This window comes from Loxodonta africana, chromosome 3 (genome assembly GCF_030014295.1).
Source record: "Loxodonta africana isolate mLoxAfr1 chromosome 3, mLoxAfr1.hap2, whole genome shotgun sequence".
Lineage (NCBI taxonomy): Eukaryota > Metazoa > Chordata > Mammalia > Proboscidea > Elephantidae > Loxodonta > Loxodonta africana.
The window spans coordinates 180,575,369-180,593,681 of record NC_087344.1 but is presented as its reverse complement, the minus strand read 5'-3'; the positions used below and the strand labels follow the sequence as shown (position 1 = coordinate 180,593,681).

The 18,313-nt window shown below is 35.9% G+C and overlaps 1 protein-coding gene across 4 annotated transcripts in view; it reads left to right on the top strand.

The window, feature by feature from the left end:
* The window catches only part of HORMAD1 (HORMA domain containing 1), a 36,815-nt gene that overhangs the window by 16,710 nt on the left and 1,792 nt on the right, over positions 1 to 18,313 (top strand). The window contains exons 2-12 of one of the 4 annotated variants that reach the window (XM_003409489.4): positions 470 to 614; positions 2,157 to 2,220; positions 3,163 to 3,199; positions 4,994 to 5,014; positions 5,289 to 5,315; positions 6,629 to 6,696; positions 7,179 to 7,330; positions 9,051 to 9,313; positions 10,853 to 10,919; positions 10,999 to 11,075; positions 15,767 to 15,850. In XM_003409489.4, the coding sequence (XP_003409537.2) occupies positions 470 to 614; positions 2,157 to 2,220; positions 3,163 to 3,199; positions 4,994 to 5,014; positions 5,289 to 5,315; positions 6,629 to 6,696; positions 7,179 to 7,330; positions 9,051 to 9,313; positions 10,853 to 10,919; positions 10,999 to 11,075; positions 15,767 to 15,850 (1,005 nt within the window). The remainder of the gene's footprint in view (positions 1 to 469; positions 615 to 2,156; positions 2,221 to 3,162; positions 3,200 to 4,993; positions 5,015 to 5,288; positions 5,316 to 6,628; positions 6,697 to 7,178; positions 7,331 to 9,050; positions 9,314 to 10,852; positions 10,920 to 10,998; positions 11,076 to 15,766; positions 15,851 to 18,313) is intronic. The other 3 variants (XM_023547362.2, XM_010589468.3, XM_023547363.2) reach the window with 3 other exon arrangements.

Genomic DNA, 18,313 nt, shown 5'->3' with positions numbered 1-18,313 from the left:
TGTTACTTTAACGAAATTATGGTTCAGAGCAGTTTACTCCTAGGAAATGAATGTCTGTGCCCCATAAAAAAAAAAAAAAATTTTTTTTTTTAGACAAAGATAAAATTGTCATCTTTGCATAGGACCTTACATGACAGTTACCTGTGTTAAATGTAGTCAGTGACTAAAAAGGAAATCATTGTTATCTATTGATGTATTGTGTGTTTACACACAGATCACGAGCAATTCTTAACAAGATTCTCAAGCACTTTTTGCATGTTAACTTAGGCTGCTACCCTAGGAACACTCTTCACATCTTAGAAGTCACGCCTACATCCTGGACATTACTAACAACAACAACACAACATGGGGAGGGATTCTTTTGGGGGGTACCATGCTTATACAAAATTGGATCGATTTTAAGTTCAGGAAAACTTTAATTTTCTTTAATAAATCTTAATAAAATGTTTTCATTTCCCTCGAATTCTAGAGTGCATTGATATTTCCCAGTAAAATATCAACTGAGCAGCAGTCTTTGGTGTTAGTAAAGAGGCTCCTAGCAGTTTCAGTATCCTGTATTACGTATTTGAGAGGAATATTTCCAGAATGTGCTTATGGAACAAGATATCTAGATGGTAATATAATATATCCTTTAAAATGTTTTTATTTTTGCTTGCTCTGTAACTATAATTTTTGAACTAGAGATTTTGTGTCTTTTTTTTAATAAAAGCTTTAATCCGTAAACCCCTTGCTGTGGAGTGGATTCCGACTCACAGAGTAGAACTGCCTCATAGTGTTTTCCAAGACTGTAAATCTTTAGAAAGCAGACTGCCACACCTTTCTCCTTCAGAGCGGCCGGTGGGTTCCAGCCTTTCAGTTAGCAGCCTAGCGCTTCAACCACTGTGCTACCAGGGCTCCTAATAATGGCTTTATTGAGATGTAATTCACATACCATACAATTCACCCATTTAAAGTATATAGTCAGTGTTGTTTGGTATATTCACAGAGTTGTGCGATTTTAGAACATTTTTATCACTCCAAAAAGAAACCCCATACCAATTAAGTTACTCCTCGCTTCTCCCAACCCCTCAGTCCTAGGCATCCACCAATCTACTTTCTGTCCGTATGGATTTACCTATTCTGAACATATCGTATAAATAGAATCATACAATATATAGTCCTTTGTGACTGGCTTCTTTCACATAGCATAATGTACTCAAGGTTTAGCCATACTATAGCATATATCATTACTTCATTTATTTTCTTTGCTGAATAATATTCCATTGTATGGCTATACCACATTTTATTTATCCAGTCATCAGCTGATTAACATTTGGGTTGTTTCTACTTTTGGCTTATTATGAATAATGTCACATTTGTGTATACATGTAAGTGGCTTTTTAAAAGTATATTAAATAAATATACCTTGGAAACAATCATAAAGTTTTTCCTCAGTTTCTCAAGTATAATTTCATCTGACATTACTCTTATAATGGTGAAGTAAATAGATTAAAAAAGTCTATTATTTAGAACTTTGTACAATGATAGTATATCTCTTGGGCTATTTTAAGGGAGTAAAAATAATACAGAGACATCTGGTTTGTACTACAATAACAACTTTCATATGCTGTGTACCAACTATGAGCGCTATGTTAAGCACTTTATGCATAGTATGTTGTTAATTCATATTACAGCCCTATGATGCTATTATCCCTATTTTTTCACACAAGGAACCTGAGACTGAGAGATGGTCTCAGTCCTTTCCACTATGTTACGTGTTTCTTTTTGTGCAGCGTTCTTTGTCTTTGAGAGCCAGCTAACTTCTTGGTCCTTTACAAATATTTTAATGGGATAAGGGTTCATAACAAGTATTCTAAGACTGTGGGATAATGATGGCATGAAAGCATTATATATAATTTTATGTATTCTGTAGTTTTTAAAAATGAAATTTTTCGATCCATCAACATGCATCTTAATCATTATGATACCATTTTATAATAAGGATAAAGTACTATTTATTTCCATAGATCCTTTTTTCCTTTAATTATATTACTAATACCAATCATCTATAAGTTCACTGCCATTAATAATATAGCATACAGCTAAAAAAAAACTTCATTTAAAATTTCTAGTTGTTACTGTTCTTAAGATGATCTTTATATCATTTTTGTGTTTAGATCTTTGTGTCAAAATTCTGAGAGAAGATAAAAATTGTCCAGGATCTACACAGTTAGTGAAGTGGTAAGTAAAAGAACACTAACAGGTAGAAAATTATTTCTTTTCTTAAATCATATTTTTGTACCGTGGATATCTTTCAATGTTTAACCTAATTTTAGTGATTCCTCCTTTAACACTAGATTTTAAATACCAATATTGCAGATCTTTGAATTTTTCCATTAAATTTTTCCTTTTTTCATGCCCATGTGAACACAAGTGTTTTCAGGCTCCATTTTCTTATTATTGCTCCCTACAAATAACTGTCAGATATTTTATGTTTTTCTGTTAGCATTTTATATTTCTGCCACATTGTGTATGTGTTTTAATCTAGTTAAGGAAAGAACTCTAATAAGAAATGTTTGTATTATTTTGTTGCTGTCGTAAGGTGCCATTGAGGTGATTGCAACTCATAGCAACCTTATGTACAACTGCCCAGTCCTGCTCCATCCTCAAAATCGTTGCTATGTTTGAGCCTACTGTTGGAGCCCCTGTGTCAGTCCATCTCCTTGAGGGTCTTCCTCTTTTTCGATAACCCTCTATTTTACCAAGCATGATGTCCTTCTGCAGGGACTGGTCGCTTCTTATAACATGACCAAAGTACATGTGACAAAGTCTCACCATCCTTGCATCTAAGGAGCATTCTGGCTGTACTTCTTCCAAGACAGATTTGTTTGTTCTTCTGGCAGTCCATGGTACATTCAGTATTCTTTGCCAACACCATAATTTAAAGGCATCAATTCTTCTTCGGTCTTCCTTATTCGTTGTCCAGCTTTCACATGCATATGAGGCAATTGAAAATACCTTGGCTTGGGTCAGATGCACCTTAGTCCTCAAAGTGACATCTTTGGTTTTTAACACTTTAAAGAGGTCTCTTGAGGTAATATGGATATTTGTGAAAAGAACTTTATTTTCTGGAAATGTGTTTAGTCTAAAAAAGAGCCTTGATTTTTTTTTTTTTTCTTAAAGGATGCTAGGATGCTATGATGCTTTACAGAAAAAATATGTAAGTTTTTTAATACTTTATTTTTTTTCACAGTTTACATTCTACATTTCTAATAGCAACTACCTTGTAGTAAAACATTAAACTAACCGGGCATAGGCCAGTCTAAGTTACTGAAAAGTCTGAACATCAGAATATTTTAAAAACTGATACTAACTCATTTAAAGCTAATGGAATTAATATTAAACAAATTTTGCCAAGTCAGTTTTGAGTGTTTAAGATTCATTTGTATTAATAATACATATTGGCTTACAAAAATTAATGATTAAAAAGTCTTTTAAAATATTTATTCACTTAGTTTTATTCAATGCCTTCAACAATCTTGTTTATACTATTAATTTAATAAATTATTTCTTCATAAGAGTTCAAAAATAAATTTCCATATAGTCTAGGTTAAATTATCACACATTCTGAATTACTGAAATTTTAACTCATGAGGTTTTACTATAGACTAAAAACCTTTTAGCATACTTAGTATACTTTTTTAACTCATGAGGTTTTACTATAGAGTAAAAACCTTTTAGCGTACTTAGTATACTTTTATATCAATGTATGTAAAGAAGTCCAGCCCTAGGCAAAATTGTGAAGAGGATAAGTTTTTATCCATGGTCCCCAAACTCCTTCATTAAGGCATAGACTAAACATTGAGTGCTTGCTGTGTGCTAAGTACATATTCTAAGTAGGAGCTGAGTAAGCTAGCAAGGCAAAAAGGGTCCCTGCTCTAGTGGGAAAACAGCCAATAAAACAAGTCATCAGATAATTCCCAATAGTGTTAAATGCCATTAAAATTTTTAGAAAAAGTATGGGGAAAATAGAGAGGCGGGGCTAACTTTAGGGCTATCAAGAGGAGCATCTCTGAGGAGATGATGTTTAAGCAGGGACCTGAATAAGAAGAAACTAGCCAGACATTGATTTTGGGAGGGAATATTCCTGACAAAAGAGAAACACGAAAGCAAAGACTTGGAGGGGTGTTTGGAGAGTTCAGGGAACAAAAAGAAGGCCAATATGACTGGAGTGCAATGAGCAGCACAGGAGAGTGGCCTAGAGAGATGGGCAGGGCCAGAATATTCAGGACTGGGTAGATAAAGATTCTATTTTAAGTGCAAAGAAAATCTGTTTTAAGTTTTTAAGTAGAGATGCGACAACGTTTGTCTTTAATTTTTTTTTTTAATCACTCTACTGTTTAGAGAATATACTGTAGAAGGAGAATAAGATTGAAAGTAAGGAGAATAGCACTTAGGCCATTGTTGTCGTCGTTGTGAGGAGTAATGGTGGCTTAGACAAGGATGACAGAGAGAGAAAAATGAATGGATTGAGGATATATTTGCCCATAGAACTTATTCAACTTGTTGATGGATTGGTTGTGGAGTATAAGGAAAAGATTAGAATCAAGGATGACTTCGATTTTTGGCAGATGACCTGAGTGAATGATTTCATGTGATTTTCTGGTCAGAAGGTCTCCAAAATCTTTCTTTTCTTAAGTGCTAAGGGTCATGAACTCTCCACTTTTTTCTCTCTTCCAAACCTGATCTCACATTGGTAAGGTTTTGTGTGTTATTTTACAATATATATTTTCCTTTTAACTGCTTGTAGTGTCCTTGTTTGCATAAGTCAATTAGGGAATGAGGAAACATATCTAAAGTATTGCCTTATGTGCATGATACGAAGCCTACCTTCTGTACTAGTTATTTCTTATTAGGAATACATGTTGAAATAGGACAAAGAATTCTTATGATCCATCATGAAAAAATGTTTTATAAAATACAAGTAAGATTTTTGTTCTTTGTTGTATTTCAGCTAAGGATGGTTGTTCTAGCTGTAAGTATTTTAAAATAATATGTTCTTTTTTTATAAAGACTGTCAAATTCAGCCTTTCTTAATTAAATAACACTGAAACCATCAATAGATTATGTCAATTTATTCAAACAACTGATCTATTTAATAGAAAAAAATAACACACTAATGTTTCAGGTGGTTGTTTCGTTTTGCTTTGCTCTGCTGAGTTCACTTAATAATTTAGTCTAAACACCTAATTTAGTTCTTCTTGAATACATAGCCTTAGATAACTCAATTGTAAATTATTTTTAAATAGGTATACACCAATCCAAAAGACCCTCAGGTAGGTGTGCTTGAGTTCGTAATGAAACATAATGCCTCTAATGTTTAGAAATAATATATTTTTTTTTTTTTAGTAATAAATCTTATGCTTTAATTGTTCTTTGATCAGTGCACTTTCATGACTGTCCACATTTGAACCTTATAAAACTCTTCTGAGGTAAGGCAGGGCTTGTGATGTTACCTTTAAACAGATTAATAAATTTACTACAAGAGAGAATATATGGCTGATTCTAGGCCACAAAGCTAAAAATTGTTAGAATTACCCTAAATCTCCTGATTTCTGGTTCTTTACAATATTCCTTCTGTAGAATTATGGAAGGGCTTGAGTTTGAGGAAAATAAGAAACTCATCCTTAAAAACTTTGAATACCTATCCCAATCCAGTCATACCCACTTGTTCATCTGATAATTAAGGGAAAGACAGAAAGACAAGAAAGGGGAAACCAGAAGATAAACAAGGAGGAAAGATGTATTGAGTGTCAACTACATACTAGGCTGTGTTCTTTGGGAATTTGTGTGCATTATCTCACTTGTTCACTACCACCTCAGCAAGGTTACTATCATTATCATTTCCACTTTACAGATAAGAAAACTTAACTACAATGTAACTTGCACAGGGTCACAGTGGCAGAAATGGCAGAACCGGGACTTGAACCTAGGAAGGCTAGTTCATGATCTGAGTGCTTAGCTATTACACTCTAGCTATTACAATATTGTGTTCCATTCAATCATAGAGAAGCAAATTTAAACTGTTTTTTTTTTTTTTTTTTTAAGAGAAAGAGAGCTAATTCCTATCCCTATGTGAGCATTGGAAACCCTGGTGGCGTAGAGGTTAATTGCTACAGCTGCTAACTAAAACTCGGCAGTTAGAATCCACCGGGCGCCCCTTAGCAACTCTGTGGGGCAGTTCTACTGCCAGCCTTTTGATTAGCAGCCGAACTCTTAACCACTGCACCACCAGGGCTCAGTGATTATAGTATACCTCCTAGTGGAGAGCAAGGATTTAAGCCCAGTGCTTAGCCGCTCAGCTGAGGTATGCTGCCTCCCTTATCTGCCTGCTGAGGAGTTCCTTCCATGTAATATACATAACATACGTTACAATGAGTAGAGGAATGCATATCTCTTCAAGATGAGCCCAAAAGCCCAGCCCATGGGAATAACTACTGTATTAGGATTTGAAAACTTCAAAGGACCAATAGATTAACATGACAGAAAAAATTATCAAATAAATGTTGAGTCATACAAAAGCAATACATAGGAGTTTGACAGCCAGTACTGTAAATTAAATGTATAACTGCAATGTTTTCTATTTAAGACAATTTCAGAATGTTACCAGTTTAAATTCAAGTACACCAGTAATGGACCAGTAATGGACTTCATAAGGTATTATTCTATAGTTTCTTTTTGCATTACCACTTAACTCATGTTAATACTATATAGCCAAATTTCAGGATTAATTCTAAAACTTCTCACATTCCCAATTAACTATCGAGACATATAAAATATACTTGGAGTAGCTAATTAAAAAAAGCTCCATACTGTTAATTGTGGAAACAGAGCCAGAGTAGGAAACTACTATATGCTTGAGTGATTAGAAATATAATTAACATCCATGATTTGTTTCCTTTAACACCTTATGTAAAATGTATATTAATTTAATTTATGTAAAATTGAGTAATTAGTTTATAATGATATTAATAGTGATATTTTTAAAAATTATAATAGAGACATTAAAACACATTTTTATGGTAACTTCCAACTTAAAAATGTAATGCTGTTAAAGGAATTAGATCTCAAATAGTAAAATGTGAAGTTATATTAGAAGCCACAAGTTTCATAAAAGAAATTGTATGATTCTCTTCTAGTAAAAACCAAAACAGCGAATCTAACATGTCATCTGCTGACACCAAGAAAGCAAGTATTCTCCTCATTCGCAAGATTTATATTCTAATGCAAAATCTGGGACCTCTACCTAATGATGTTTGTTTGACCATGAAACTTTTTTACTACGATGAAGGTACTATTTGTAATACATCTTATTTCATTTAGTATCTGCAGGTTTTATTATTATTGAAACAGTTGGTTTTCATTATAATTTAGATAAGTATTTTAAAGCACCTAAATTGTTATGTATTTTTAGAAATCATAAAAGTTATATTTAATATCAGCATTTGAAAAATAAAGATTTGAGTAAATAGACTTTAAAATATACACAAACTTCTCTAGTAATGAGAACATGTCCATGTGAGGTAAAGCCTCACTCATAATTAAAGAAATGCAACATGAGATACTGTTTTTTTTTTTACTTATCAGATTGGTAACACTTATAAGCCCATTATAGGCAAGGGTATGGGGAAGGACATCATGCTGGTAACATAGAGGGTCAGTATAAAAGAGGAAGACACTCAACAAGATGGATTGACACAGTGGCTGCAACACAGGCTCAAGCGTAATAACGATTGTGAGGATGGCGCAGAACCAGGCAGTGTTTCGTTCTGTTGTACCTGGGGTCACTATGAGTCAGAAGCAACTCGACGGCACCTAGCAACAACGACATACATCTGTTTAAAAGAATGTGCTGACAAATGAAGTTATCCAAGAGATATTATTAAGTTGAAAAAAGGCCAGGTACAGAACAGTATGATCCCATTTGTATTTTTAAGGATATAAATATGCAATATATGTTCTATGTGCATAATATCTTCTAGAAGCACATAAGGCAACAACAATAATAAAAGCTAACATTATGTGCTTGTTCTGTTCTGAGCATTTTATACATTTTAGTTCATTTAATGCCCACAATATAATAGTATTTACCTGTGAGGTAAATATTATTATTTCCCCATTTGACAGATGAGGAAATCAAATCAAAGATGATACATATAATTTGCTGAAGGTCACACAGCCAGTCAAGTGAAGAAAAGAAAGGTTTACTTTAGGAAATAAAATGGGTACTTGGAGCAAGGGCTTAGAAGGGTAACAAGTGCCCAGGAGCAATCTCTTAAGTTGCACCTCCCCCAGTTTCAAGATGTAGGGGCAAGTGCCCCCTCTACCCTCTCCTCATTACACCTCTGACTTGGAGATAGTGTTGTTAGGTGCCGTTCAGTCAGTTCAGACTCCTAGTGACTCTGCGTACAGCAGAATGAAACACTGCCTAGTCCTACACCATCCTCACAATCATTGCTATGTTTGAGCCCAGTTGTTGCAGTCACGTGTCAGTTTGTCTCATTGAGGGTTGTCTTCTTTTTCACTGACCCATTGCCAAGCATGCTGTCCTTCTCCAGGAACTGATCCCTCCTGATAACACGTCCAAAGTAAGTGGGACAGAGTATCACCATCCTTGCTTCTAAGGAGCATTTTGGCTGTACTTCCAAGAAGTCTTTACTTTTTATTTTATGCCCTTCTGTACTATTTGAAGGTATGTTGGTGGCACAGTGGTTAAGCGCTCACCTTCTAAGCCAAAGATGAGCAGTTCTAACCCACCAGCTGCTCCACAGGAAAAAGATGTGGCAGTCTGCTTCTGTAAAGACTACAGCCTTGGAAACCCTGTGGGGCAGTTCTGCCCTGTACTATAGTGTGGCTGTGAGGGGGAGTCTACTCGATGGCAAAGGGTTTGGTTTGATTTTTTATTTTTTGGTTTATACTATGAAATTTCTTCAGTCCACCTGTATTTTTATAATGATAATAGTTTTCTTCAATTTCATAAAAAACACATTTTACACTTAATTTTTTTGCAGTTACACCACCAGATTATCAGCCTCCTGGTTTTAAGGATGGTGATTGTGAAGGAGTGATATTTGAAGGGGACCCTATGTACTTAAATGTGGGTGAAGTCCCAACACCTTTTCACACCTTCAAAGTAAAAGTAACCACTGAGAAAGAACGAATGGAAAACATTGATTCAGCTATACTGTCACCAAAACTATCATTAAAAACACCACTTCAGAAAATCCTGATGGACAAAGATGATCTAGAAGATGAACAGGAGCATTATATAAATGTAAGCATTTAAAGAGTTATGAAATACAGTAATAACAAACATCTGACTCAATTCTGAGGACTTTAATAGCTCTCATTAATATTTATTCTAAATAATGTATTATGATCATAAACTCAAGGTTGGAAGGGACCTTAAAGAAGGTTAAACCCTGAGGTTCTCAAACTTGTTACCTTGTTCCAAACAACATTATACTCAGAAACTTAAAAATACAACTATTCTGACTGAAGTAGGGAACGGTCCTAGAGGCCCAGCCACTTGTCGACTCGCTTACCTTTATAGTGAACTCTGAGGAAATCCCTAGAACTCTGGGACATAATTTGAAAATCACTGAACTAGTCCATTCCCACAACCAATCCTGGATCCTTTCTACAACATCTGCTACTAAGTACTCATGTAGTTTGTGCTGGAAATTCCTCCAGGGCCTGGAAAGTCATTGTCTTAAAGTAGCCTGGAAGACAGGGAAGGTGTCTTATTCATCTTTGTAACCCTATTGTGCCTAGCTAGCACTTAGATTTGTAGCCAGTGGGTTCACAATATTGCCTGAGTGAATGGATGAATAGAAATATAAAAATGGTTCCTCACTCCCAGCAAATGTGAAAGCTAGCATTGCTTTAATCTTTCAGCATTAACATCTTCTTTAATCTTACCTCTGTTGTTTTCTCTTGTCTCTTTTTAATTCGCAATTATGGCCACAGTACTAATGTACAGAGGCTGACTCTTGTTAATTAGGGATGCTGCTCTGTGGCCACATTTTTACAAATAAACGATTCAATTAATTTTTAACCAATTCAGTCAAAAGAAAGCTTTTTTCCAAAACCTAAATCCTAGTCTTGCTTTATAAGTAAATATAGCTGGGATTTATGCAGCATTCTTTGAAATATTTAAAGCTCTTTGACATATGTCACAAAGGGAACAATAATTATAATTAGACATTAAACCTGTTACCCTTCCTACCATACTATGACTGAGCTTCACTAACTTCCTGAAGAAAGTTGGGGTATATTCAGAGTGTATGCTAACATCTGTACAGAGATTCCAGAAACTATAGAAGTGGTAGCTTGTTGGGTGAGCATGTCTAATTCAATGCCCTCAAACAAGAGTAAGATCTGAGGGCTCTTAGAATCATCAGACATTTTTGAGAAAAGCTGTGTATTTTCTTTACTTGTACTTAAAGCAATTCCACAAAGCTAAGAAAAACAGTATTTTATACTTTGGATGGAGCCCAAAAGTTGGCAGTTCAAGTCTGACAGCCGCTCCTTGGAAACTCTATGGGGCTGTTCTACTCTGTCCTATAGGGTCGCTATGAATCAGAATCAACTTGATGGTAACCGGTTTGGGTCTTTTTTTTTTTTTTTTTTGGCTAAACAAGTAACTGTTTTATAGTAATTATTCAATCACTTATATTTCTGACAAGCTTAAGGTAATTGTAGTGTTATGTTATATTTAACCTTCACACGAAACAAATTCATTTATAAATACTTCCACCCAGTTTTAATTTTTTTAAACGTGTCGATTTTTTTAATTCATGTTATTATGTAGGATGATTTTGACACTGGAACTAAAATGGAAGAGCAAAAGAAAAACCCTGGATCTCCTGAACTTGGAGGTAAGAAGCTAATGAAAATGTAGGTTAATTCACTTCCAATTCAATTTTATACCATCTTAATTTTTTTTTCTTTCCCCAGAACCAAACTTGATTTGCGAGGAAGATGAAATTATGAGGTCTAAAGAAAGTCCAGATCTTTCAGTTTCTCATTCTCAGGTATAAACATTTAGTTCCATTTTATATTTTTTTAATATACTGTTTTTTTATTGTGGTAAAATGTACGTAACAAAACTTATATGTAATATATATATTTTGTATATATAAATATGTATATGAAATATATATAACAAAATTTTAGCCATTTTTAAGTGCATGATTCAGTGGCATTAATTACATTCACAGTATTATGCAACCATCACCCTATCCATTTCTAAAAATTTTCACCACCCCAAACAGAAACTCTATACCCATTAAGCAATTACTTCTGATTCCTCCCTTCCCCTAGCCCCTGGTAACCTCTAACCTACTTCCTATCTTTATAAATTGCCCCGTTCTAGATATTTCATATAAATGGAATCATACAATATTTGTCCTTTTGTGTCTGGCTTACTTCACAGCGTAATATTTCTAAGGTTCATCCATATTGTAACATGTAATCAGAACTTCATTCTTTTTTGTGGGTGAATAATACTCCATTTTATTACATACTACATTTTGTTTCTCCCATCTGTCAATGGACATTTGGCTTGTTTTTACATTTTGGCAGTTGCAAATAATATTGCAGTGAACTTTGGTGTACAAGTATCTGAGTCCCTGCTTTCAGTTCTTTGGCTACATACCTAGTTCTTTCAGCTTGAGAAATGCCAAGCATGTCATTCCCTTTGGGTTTTCTAACTTCAGGTCTTTGCACATTTCACTATAATACATTATTTCGTCTTCTCCAGCTGCCCTTTGAAGTCCTCTGTTTAGCTGCTTTACTACGTTCAGAGTCTCTTTCGACGTCCATTTCGGTCTTTTTTTCTTTCCTGTCTTTTTAATGACCTTTTGCTTTCTTCCTGTACGAGGTCCTTGATGTCATTCCACAGCTTGTCTGTTCTTCAGTCATTAGTGTTCAGTGCATCAAGTCTGTTCTTGAGATGGTCTCTAAATTCAGGTGAGGTATAATCAAGGTCGTACTTTGGCTCTCGTGGACTTGTTCTAAATTTTTTTCAGCTTCAACTTGAACTTATATATGAGCAGTTGATGGTCAGTTCGGCAGTTTGCCCCGGCCTTGTTTTGACTGATACTGAGCTTCTCTATCACCTCTTTCCACAGATTGAGTCAGTTTCCTTCCTGTGTATTCCATCTGGTGAGGTCTACATATAGTTGCCATTTATGTTGTTGACAAAAGGTATTTGCAATAAATAAGTGCTTGGTTTTACAAAATTCTATCATGCAATCTCAAGTGTTGTTTCTGTCACCAAGGCCATATTTTCCAAATACAGATACTTCTTCTTTGTTTCTGACTTTCACATTCCAATCACCAGTGCATCTTGATTGCATGTTTGATCAATTTCAGAGTGCAGAAATTGGTAAAAGTCTTCAATTTCTTCATCTATGGCCTTAGTGGTTGGTGCGTAAATTTGAATAATAGTATTAACTGATCTTCTCGTAGGTGCATGGATAGTATCCTATCACTGACAGCGTTGTACTTTAGGATAGATCTTGAAATGTTCTTTTTGATGATGAACGCGATGCCATTCCTCTTCAAGTTGTCATACCCAGCATAGTAGACCATATGATTGTCTGATTAAAAATGGCCAATACCAGTCCATTTTAGCTCACTAATGCCTAGGATGTTGATCTTTACACATTCCATTTCATTTTTTACGACTTCCCATTTTCCTAGATTCATACTTCATACATTCCATGTTCCCATTATTAATGGATGCTTGCAGCTGGTATCCTCATTTTGAGTCATGCCATATCAGCAAACGAAGGTCCTGAAAGCCTTACTCCATCCATTTCATCAAGGTCGACTCTACTTTGAGGAGGCAGCTCTCCCTGAGTTGTGTTTTGAGTGCCTTCTAACCTGAAGGCTCATCTTGCGGCACTACATCAGACAATGTTTTGCTGCTATTCATAAGGTTTTCACTAGCCAGTTTTTTCAGAAGTAGACTGCCAGGTCCTTCTTCCTAGTCTGTATTAGTCTGGAAGCTCCACTGAAACCTATCCGCCATTGGTGACCCTGCTGGTATTTGAAATACCAGTGGCATAGTGTCATGGATTGAATTGTATCCTCCAAAAATATGTGTCAACTTGGCCAGGCCATGATTCCCAGTATTGTGTGACTGTCCACCATTTTGTCATCTGATGTAATTTTCCTGTGTGTTGTAAATCCTGCCTCTGTGATGTTAATGAGGCAGAATTAGAGGCAGTTATGATAATGAGGCAGGACTCAAGCTACAAGATTAGGTTGTGTCTTAAGTCACTCTCTTTTGAGATATAAAAGCCAGCAGAGAGACAGGGGGACCTCATACCACCAAGAAACAAGAGCTAGGAGACGAGCACATCCTTTGGACCTGCGTTGAGACACTCCTAGACCAGGGAAAGATTGAGGACAAGGACCTTCCCCCCAAGCCAACACAGAAAGCCTTCCCAAGCTGGTACCCTGAATTTGGACTTCTAGGATCGTAGAATGTGAGAGAATAAATTTTCTTTGTTAAAGCCATCCACTTGTGGTATTTCTGTTATAGCAGTACTGGATAACTAAGACACATAGCTTCCAGCATCACAGCAACACACAAGCCACCACAGTACAACAAACTAACAGACGTTTCTTAAGCTGAAAGAACTGAAGAAAAATTCAAGCCTCGAGTTGCAATATTGAAGGATTCTGTGGCCAAAATATTGAACAATGCAGGAAACATCAAAAGAAGATGGGAAGTTAGATATGTATAAAAAAATAAGTATGCATAAATATGTATGGGAAGGCATATCTGAATAACTAGGTATATGTAAATACATGTTTATGTGTGGTGCATATATTTTCAAGTATAAAATAAAGCACATAGGGGACACGGTTGTGGGTACCTCCTAGACACAACCAAACACCCCACAGGATTCGTCTGCTGGGTTTAGGACTATAGTCTCCTGGGGCAACTCAGTCATTTGGCATAATATAATCCATAAAGACGGTGTTCTACATCCTAGTTTGGTAAGTAGCATCTGGGGTCTTAAAAGCTTGTGAGCAGCCATCTAAGATACAATTCTTAGTCTCCACTTGTCTGGAGCTAAAGAGAAAGAAGGAAATCAAAGACTCAAAGAAGAAACTGGGATTGTATCCTTTCTCTATACTTACTCAGTTTGTATGCTGAGCAAATAATCCAAGAAACTGGACTATATGAAGAAGAACACGGCATCAGGATTGGAGGAAGACTCATTAACAACCTGCAATACGCAGATGACACAACCTTGTTTGCTGAAAGTGAAGAGGACCTGGAGCACTTACTGATGAAGACCAAAGGCTACAGCCTTCAGTATGGATTATGCCTCAACATAAAACAAAAATCCTCAGAGCTGGACCAGGAAGCAACATCATTATAAATGGAGAAAAGTTGTCAAGGATTTCATTTTACTTGGATGCACAATCAACACGTATGGAACCAGCAGTCAAGAAATCAAAGGACGTATTGCATTGAACAAATCTGCTGCAAAGGACCTCTTTAAAGTATTAAAAAACAAAGATGTCACCTTGAGGACTAAAGTGTGCCTGCCTGACCTAAGCCATGGTATTTTCAATCACCTCATGCATGCGAAAGCTAGACAATGAATAAGGAAAAATGAAGAAGAATTGATGCCTTTGAATAATGGTGATGTCAAGAATATTGAATATACCATGGACTGCCAGAAGAAGGAACAAATCTGTCTTGGAAGAAGTACAGCCGGAATTCTCCTTAGAAGGGAGGATGACTAGACTTCACCTCACGTACTTTGGACATGTTATCCAGAGAGACCAGTCCCTGGAAAAGGACATCATGCTTGGTAAAGTAGAAAAGTAGAGGGTGGGAGAAAAAGAAGATCTTCAACTCGATGAATTGACAGTGGCTGCAACAGTGTGCTCACACATAGCAACAACTGTGAGGGTGGCGCAGGACTGGGTAGTGTTTAGTTCTGTTGTACATAGGGTCTCTGTGAATCGGAACTGACTCAGCGGCACCTAACAGCAGCAACATATACCTAAGATTGGACTTGCTGAGTCATATGGTAATTCTGTGTTTAACTTTTTGAGGAACTGTCAACTTGTTTCCCACAGAAGTCCATTATGCTTTTAACTTTTTTTTTAAAGACTGTTTCTTATATGCTTACTTAGTTATAGCTCCAAGTTTCTTATTCTAGGTCACTAAGAAGAAAACAATGTATTTAGAATGCTTTTTACTAACGACACCTGGCAATTATATGTTGAAAAGTTTTGATTATATTACTGGTGGATTTGCTTAGTAGTAAACTTAAATACTGTTCACAGAATCTCAGAATTTCAGAGCTAGATAGAATCTTTGGGATTATCTATTCTACCCACTTTATATTTACTAATGGAATATATAATATTTTTATTTATTTATTTATTTTACCTTGGAGCAGAACTTGTTTAATTTTGCTTTCCATATATGGTGAAATCCTGCAATAATAGATTTATATAAAAGTAATTTGGAAATAATGACATAGAGGATTGTCCGACTTCCTCTGCCCAGCCCCTTTCTCAAATGGCAGTGGGCTAAAGTTTTTATCTTCTGGAAGCATAGTGCCTAGTGATCATTTGGGTCTTTGTCAGTTCAGTAAATTGCCAATTTTATATAGTGTCAGTTTCACCCTCTTTACTTTTGTGTTTTTTATGTTATATGGTTTTGTATAATTATCTTCCTTTTTAGGTTGAGCAGTTAGTCAGTAAAACATCTAAACTTGATGTGTCTGAAAGCAAAACAAGAAGTGGAAAAATATTTCAGAGTAAGATGGTAAGTATCTCCTTAGGTTTGTTTTCCAGTCTAACCTTGTAATTTTCTCCCTGTATGTGAGTTTATATTGCTGTTTAATACTTCACTTATTCAAGTAATATTTATTAAGCACCTATTATGTGCCAGTTACTCTACTAGGTGCTTGGGATGTAAGCTGAATAATACATAGCCCAGGTCTTGGCTAAACATTTAGTGACTGGAGGTAAACAAGCAGTGATCTAGAGCTATGATAGAAGTCTGAATGAGCTACATGGAGGAAGGAACTGTTCCCTACAAGGGAAAGAACTGTTAATTTTTCTGAAAGTGCAGAAGAGAGGAGAATCCAGGAAAGGCTTTGAAAAGTGACCCTATTGAACATAGTCTCAGGGGACATCTAGGTCAATTGGCATAACATAGTCCATAAAGAAAATGTTCTACATTCTACTTTGGTGAGTAGTGTCTGGGGTCTTAAAAGCTTGCAAGTGGCCAGCTAAGATACATCTGTTAGTCCCATTCCATCTGGAGCAAAGGAAAATGAAGAAATTAATGACACAATGAAAATATTATTCCAAAGAGCTAATGGCCCACGTGAACCACAGCCTCCACCAGCCTGAGCCCAGAGGATTAGATGGTGCCCAGCTATCACCACTGACTGCTCTGACAGGGATCAGAATAGAGTCCCAGACAGAGTGGGAGAAAAATGTAGAACAAAATTCACATTCACAAAAAAGACCAGATGTACTGGTCTGACAGAGACTGGAGGAACCCCCAAGGCTATGGCCCCTTCCTAACTCAGAACTGAAGCCACTCCCAAAGCCCACTTTTCAGTCAGAGATTAGACAGGCCTATAAAACAAATGATAACACAGGTGAGAAACTTGTTTCTTAGTTCAATCAAGTATATGAGACCAAATGCGCAACACCTGCCCAAAAGCAAAGAGGAGAAGGCAGGAAGGGACAGGAAGGCTGGTCAAATTGACACAGGAAACCCAAGGTGGAAAGGGAAAGGGCTGAGAGTGCTGACACACTGTGGGGATTACAACCAATGTCACAAAACAATTTGTGTATAAATTTTTGAATGAGAAACTAATTTGCTCTGTAAACTTTTCACCTAAAGCAAAAAAAAAAAGGAACACTGTCATCCATACTCCCAAGGTAATTTCCTAGGATGCCAAAATATTCCCATGTTCACTCTTGTAAATTATCTTGTTAATTAGATATTTAAAAAGTAATGTTTTGTATATAGTTTGCATAAAATGAATCTTACGTTCTCAAACTAAAAAAAAAATCACTAGTTTTAGTTTCTGCTATGAATTAGCATTTTATTTTAGACTTTTAAGTTACTCTCAAAGGTTCAGGGGTGAAGAAAAAGCATTCTGTAAAATATATAAAACACTACATCCAAAATATTACTATCAGTGGTGTGCTGGGGCTGGATTGTAAGAGCCAGTTATTAGCATTTCTTCCCAACACGACGTTGAGTGACTTCATGTTGGTAGCTTGAAATTTGACATTGTTAGCGTATTCACAGCACAATAATCAGCAAGTGCCTCAGATCAGGGTTTTTTTTTTTTTTTCCTCTGAGCTAGTTGCTAAGAATTTGCTAGCATACCACTGATTACAGTGCCATTTTAAGATGTATCCTTTTTTCTACATTCTCACTGAGAAGTTAGAGCTGGCAAGAAGGCAACATTCAAGCTAGTATGTATGTAGACAAGAGATGGAAGAATGTCAAGAGTTACTACCTCTACAGGAGGGGACAGGAAAGTTAGTAATAGAGAACCTAATGTTGAGAAGGGAGAGTGTTGACATGTTGTGGGGTTGTTAACCAGTGTCATAAAACATGTGTACTAACTGTTTAATGAGAAACTAGTTTGTTCTGTAAACCTTCATCTAAAGTACAATAAAAAAAAAATTACTACCTCTAGCAGCAAAACGTCCTCCCTAGCCAGCTTCTATTTAGGATGAATATCCTTTACTAGGATGTAGGAAGGCAGGCATTAAAAAATAATATATTATTAGGCAATATTTCCTTGTAATGTAACATTAAGATGCTTTGTGAACGTAAATTCATTTTTTAAATTGCCCATGTATTTGGTTAGGAAGTCTCAGCCAGAGTGCTCTCAATTTTGAGATACATGACTGAATTACAGTTAGGAAAGGGCAAGAAAATGAAAATACTATGGAAGCAGAGCCCTGGTGGCACAGTGGTTAAGAGCTAAGGCGAGCTATGGCTGCTAACCACAGGGTCGGCAGTTCAAATCTACTAGCCACACCCTGGAAACCCTGTGGGGCAGCTCTACTCCATCCTGTCGGTCACTGTGAGTGGGAATTGACTCGATGGCAACAAGTTTAACTTTTGATGTACTATGGAAGTAATCATTGAAAAGTGCATTTTAAGTTTCAGAAAAGAAATATTTCCTTTTAGAGGATAATAATATATCTAATAGTTCGTCATCACATAAAATTCATTTAAAACTGCGTA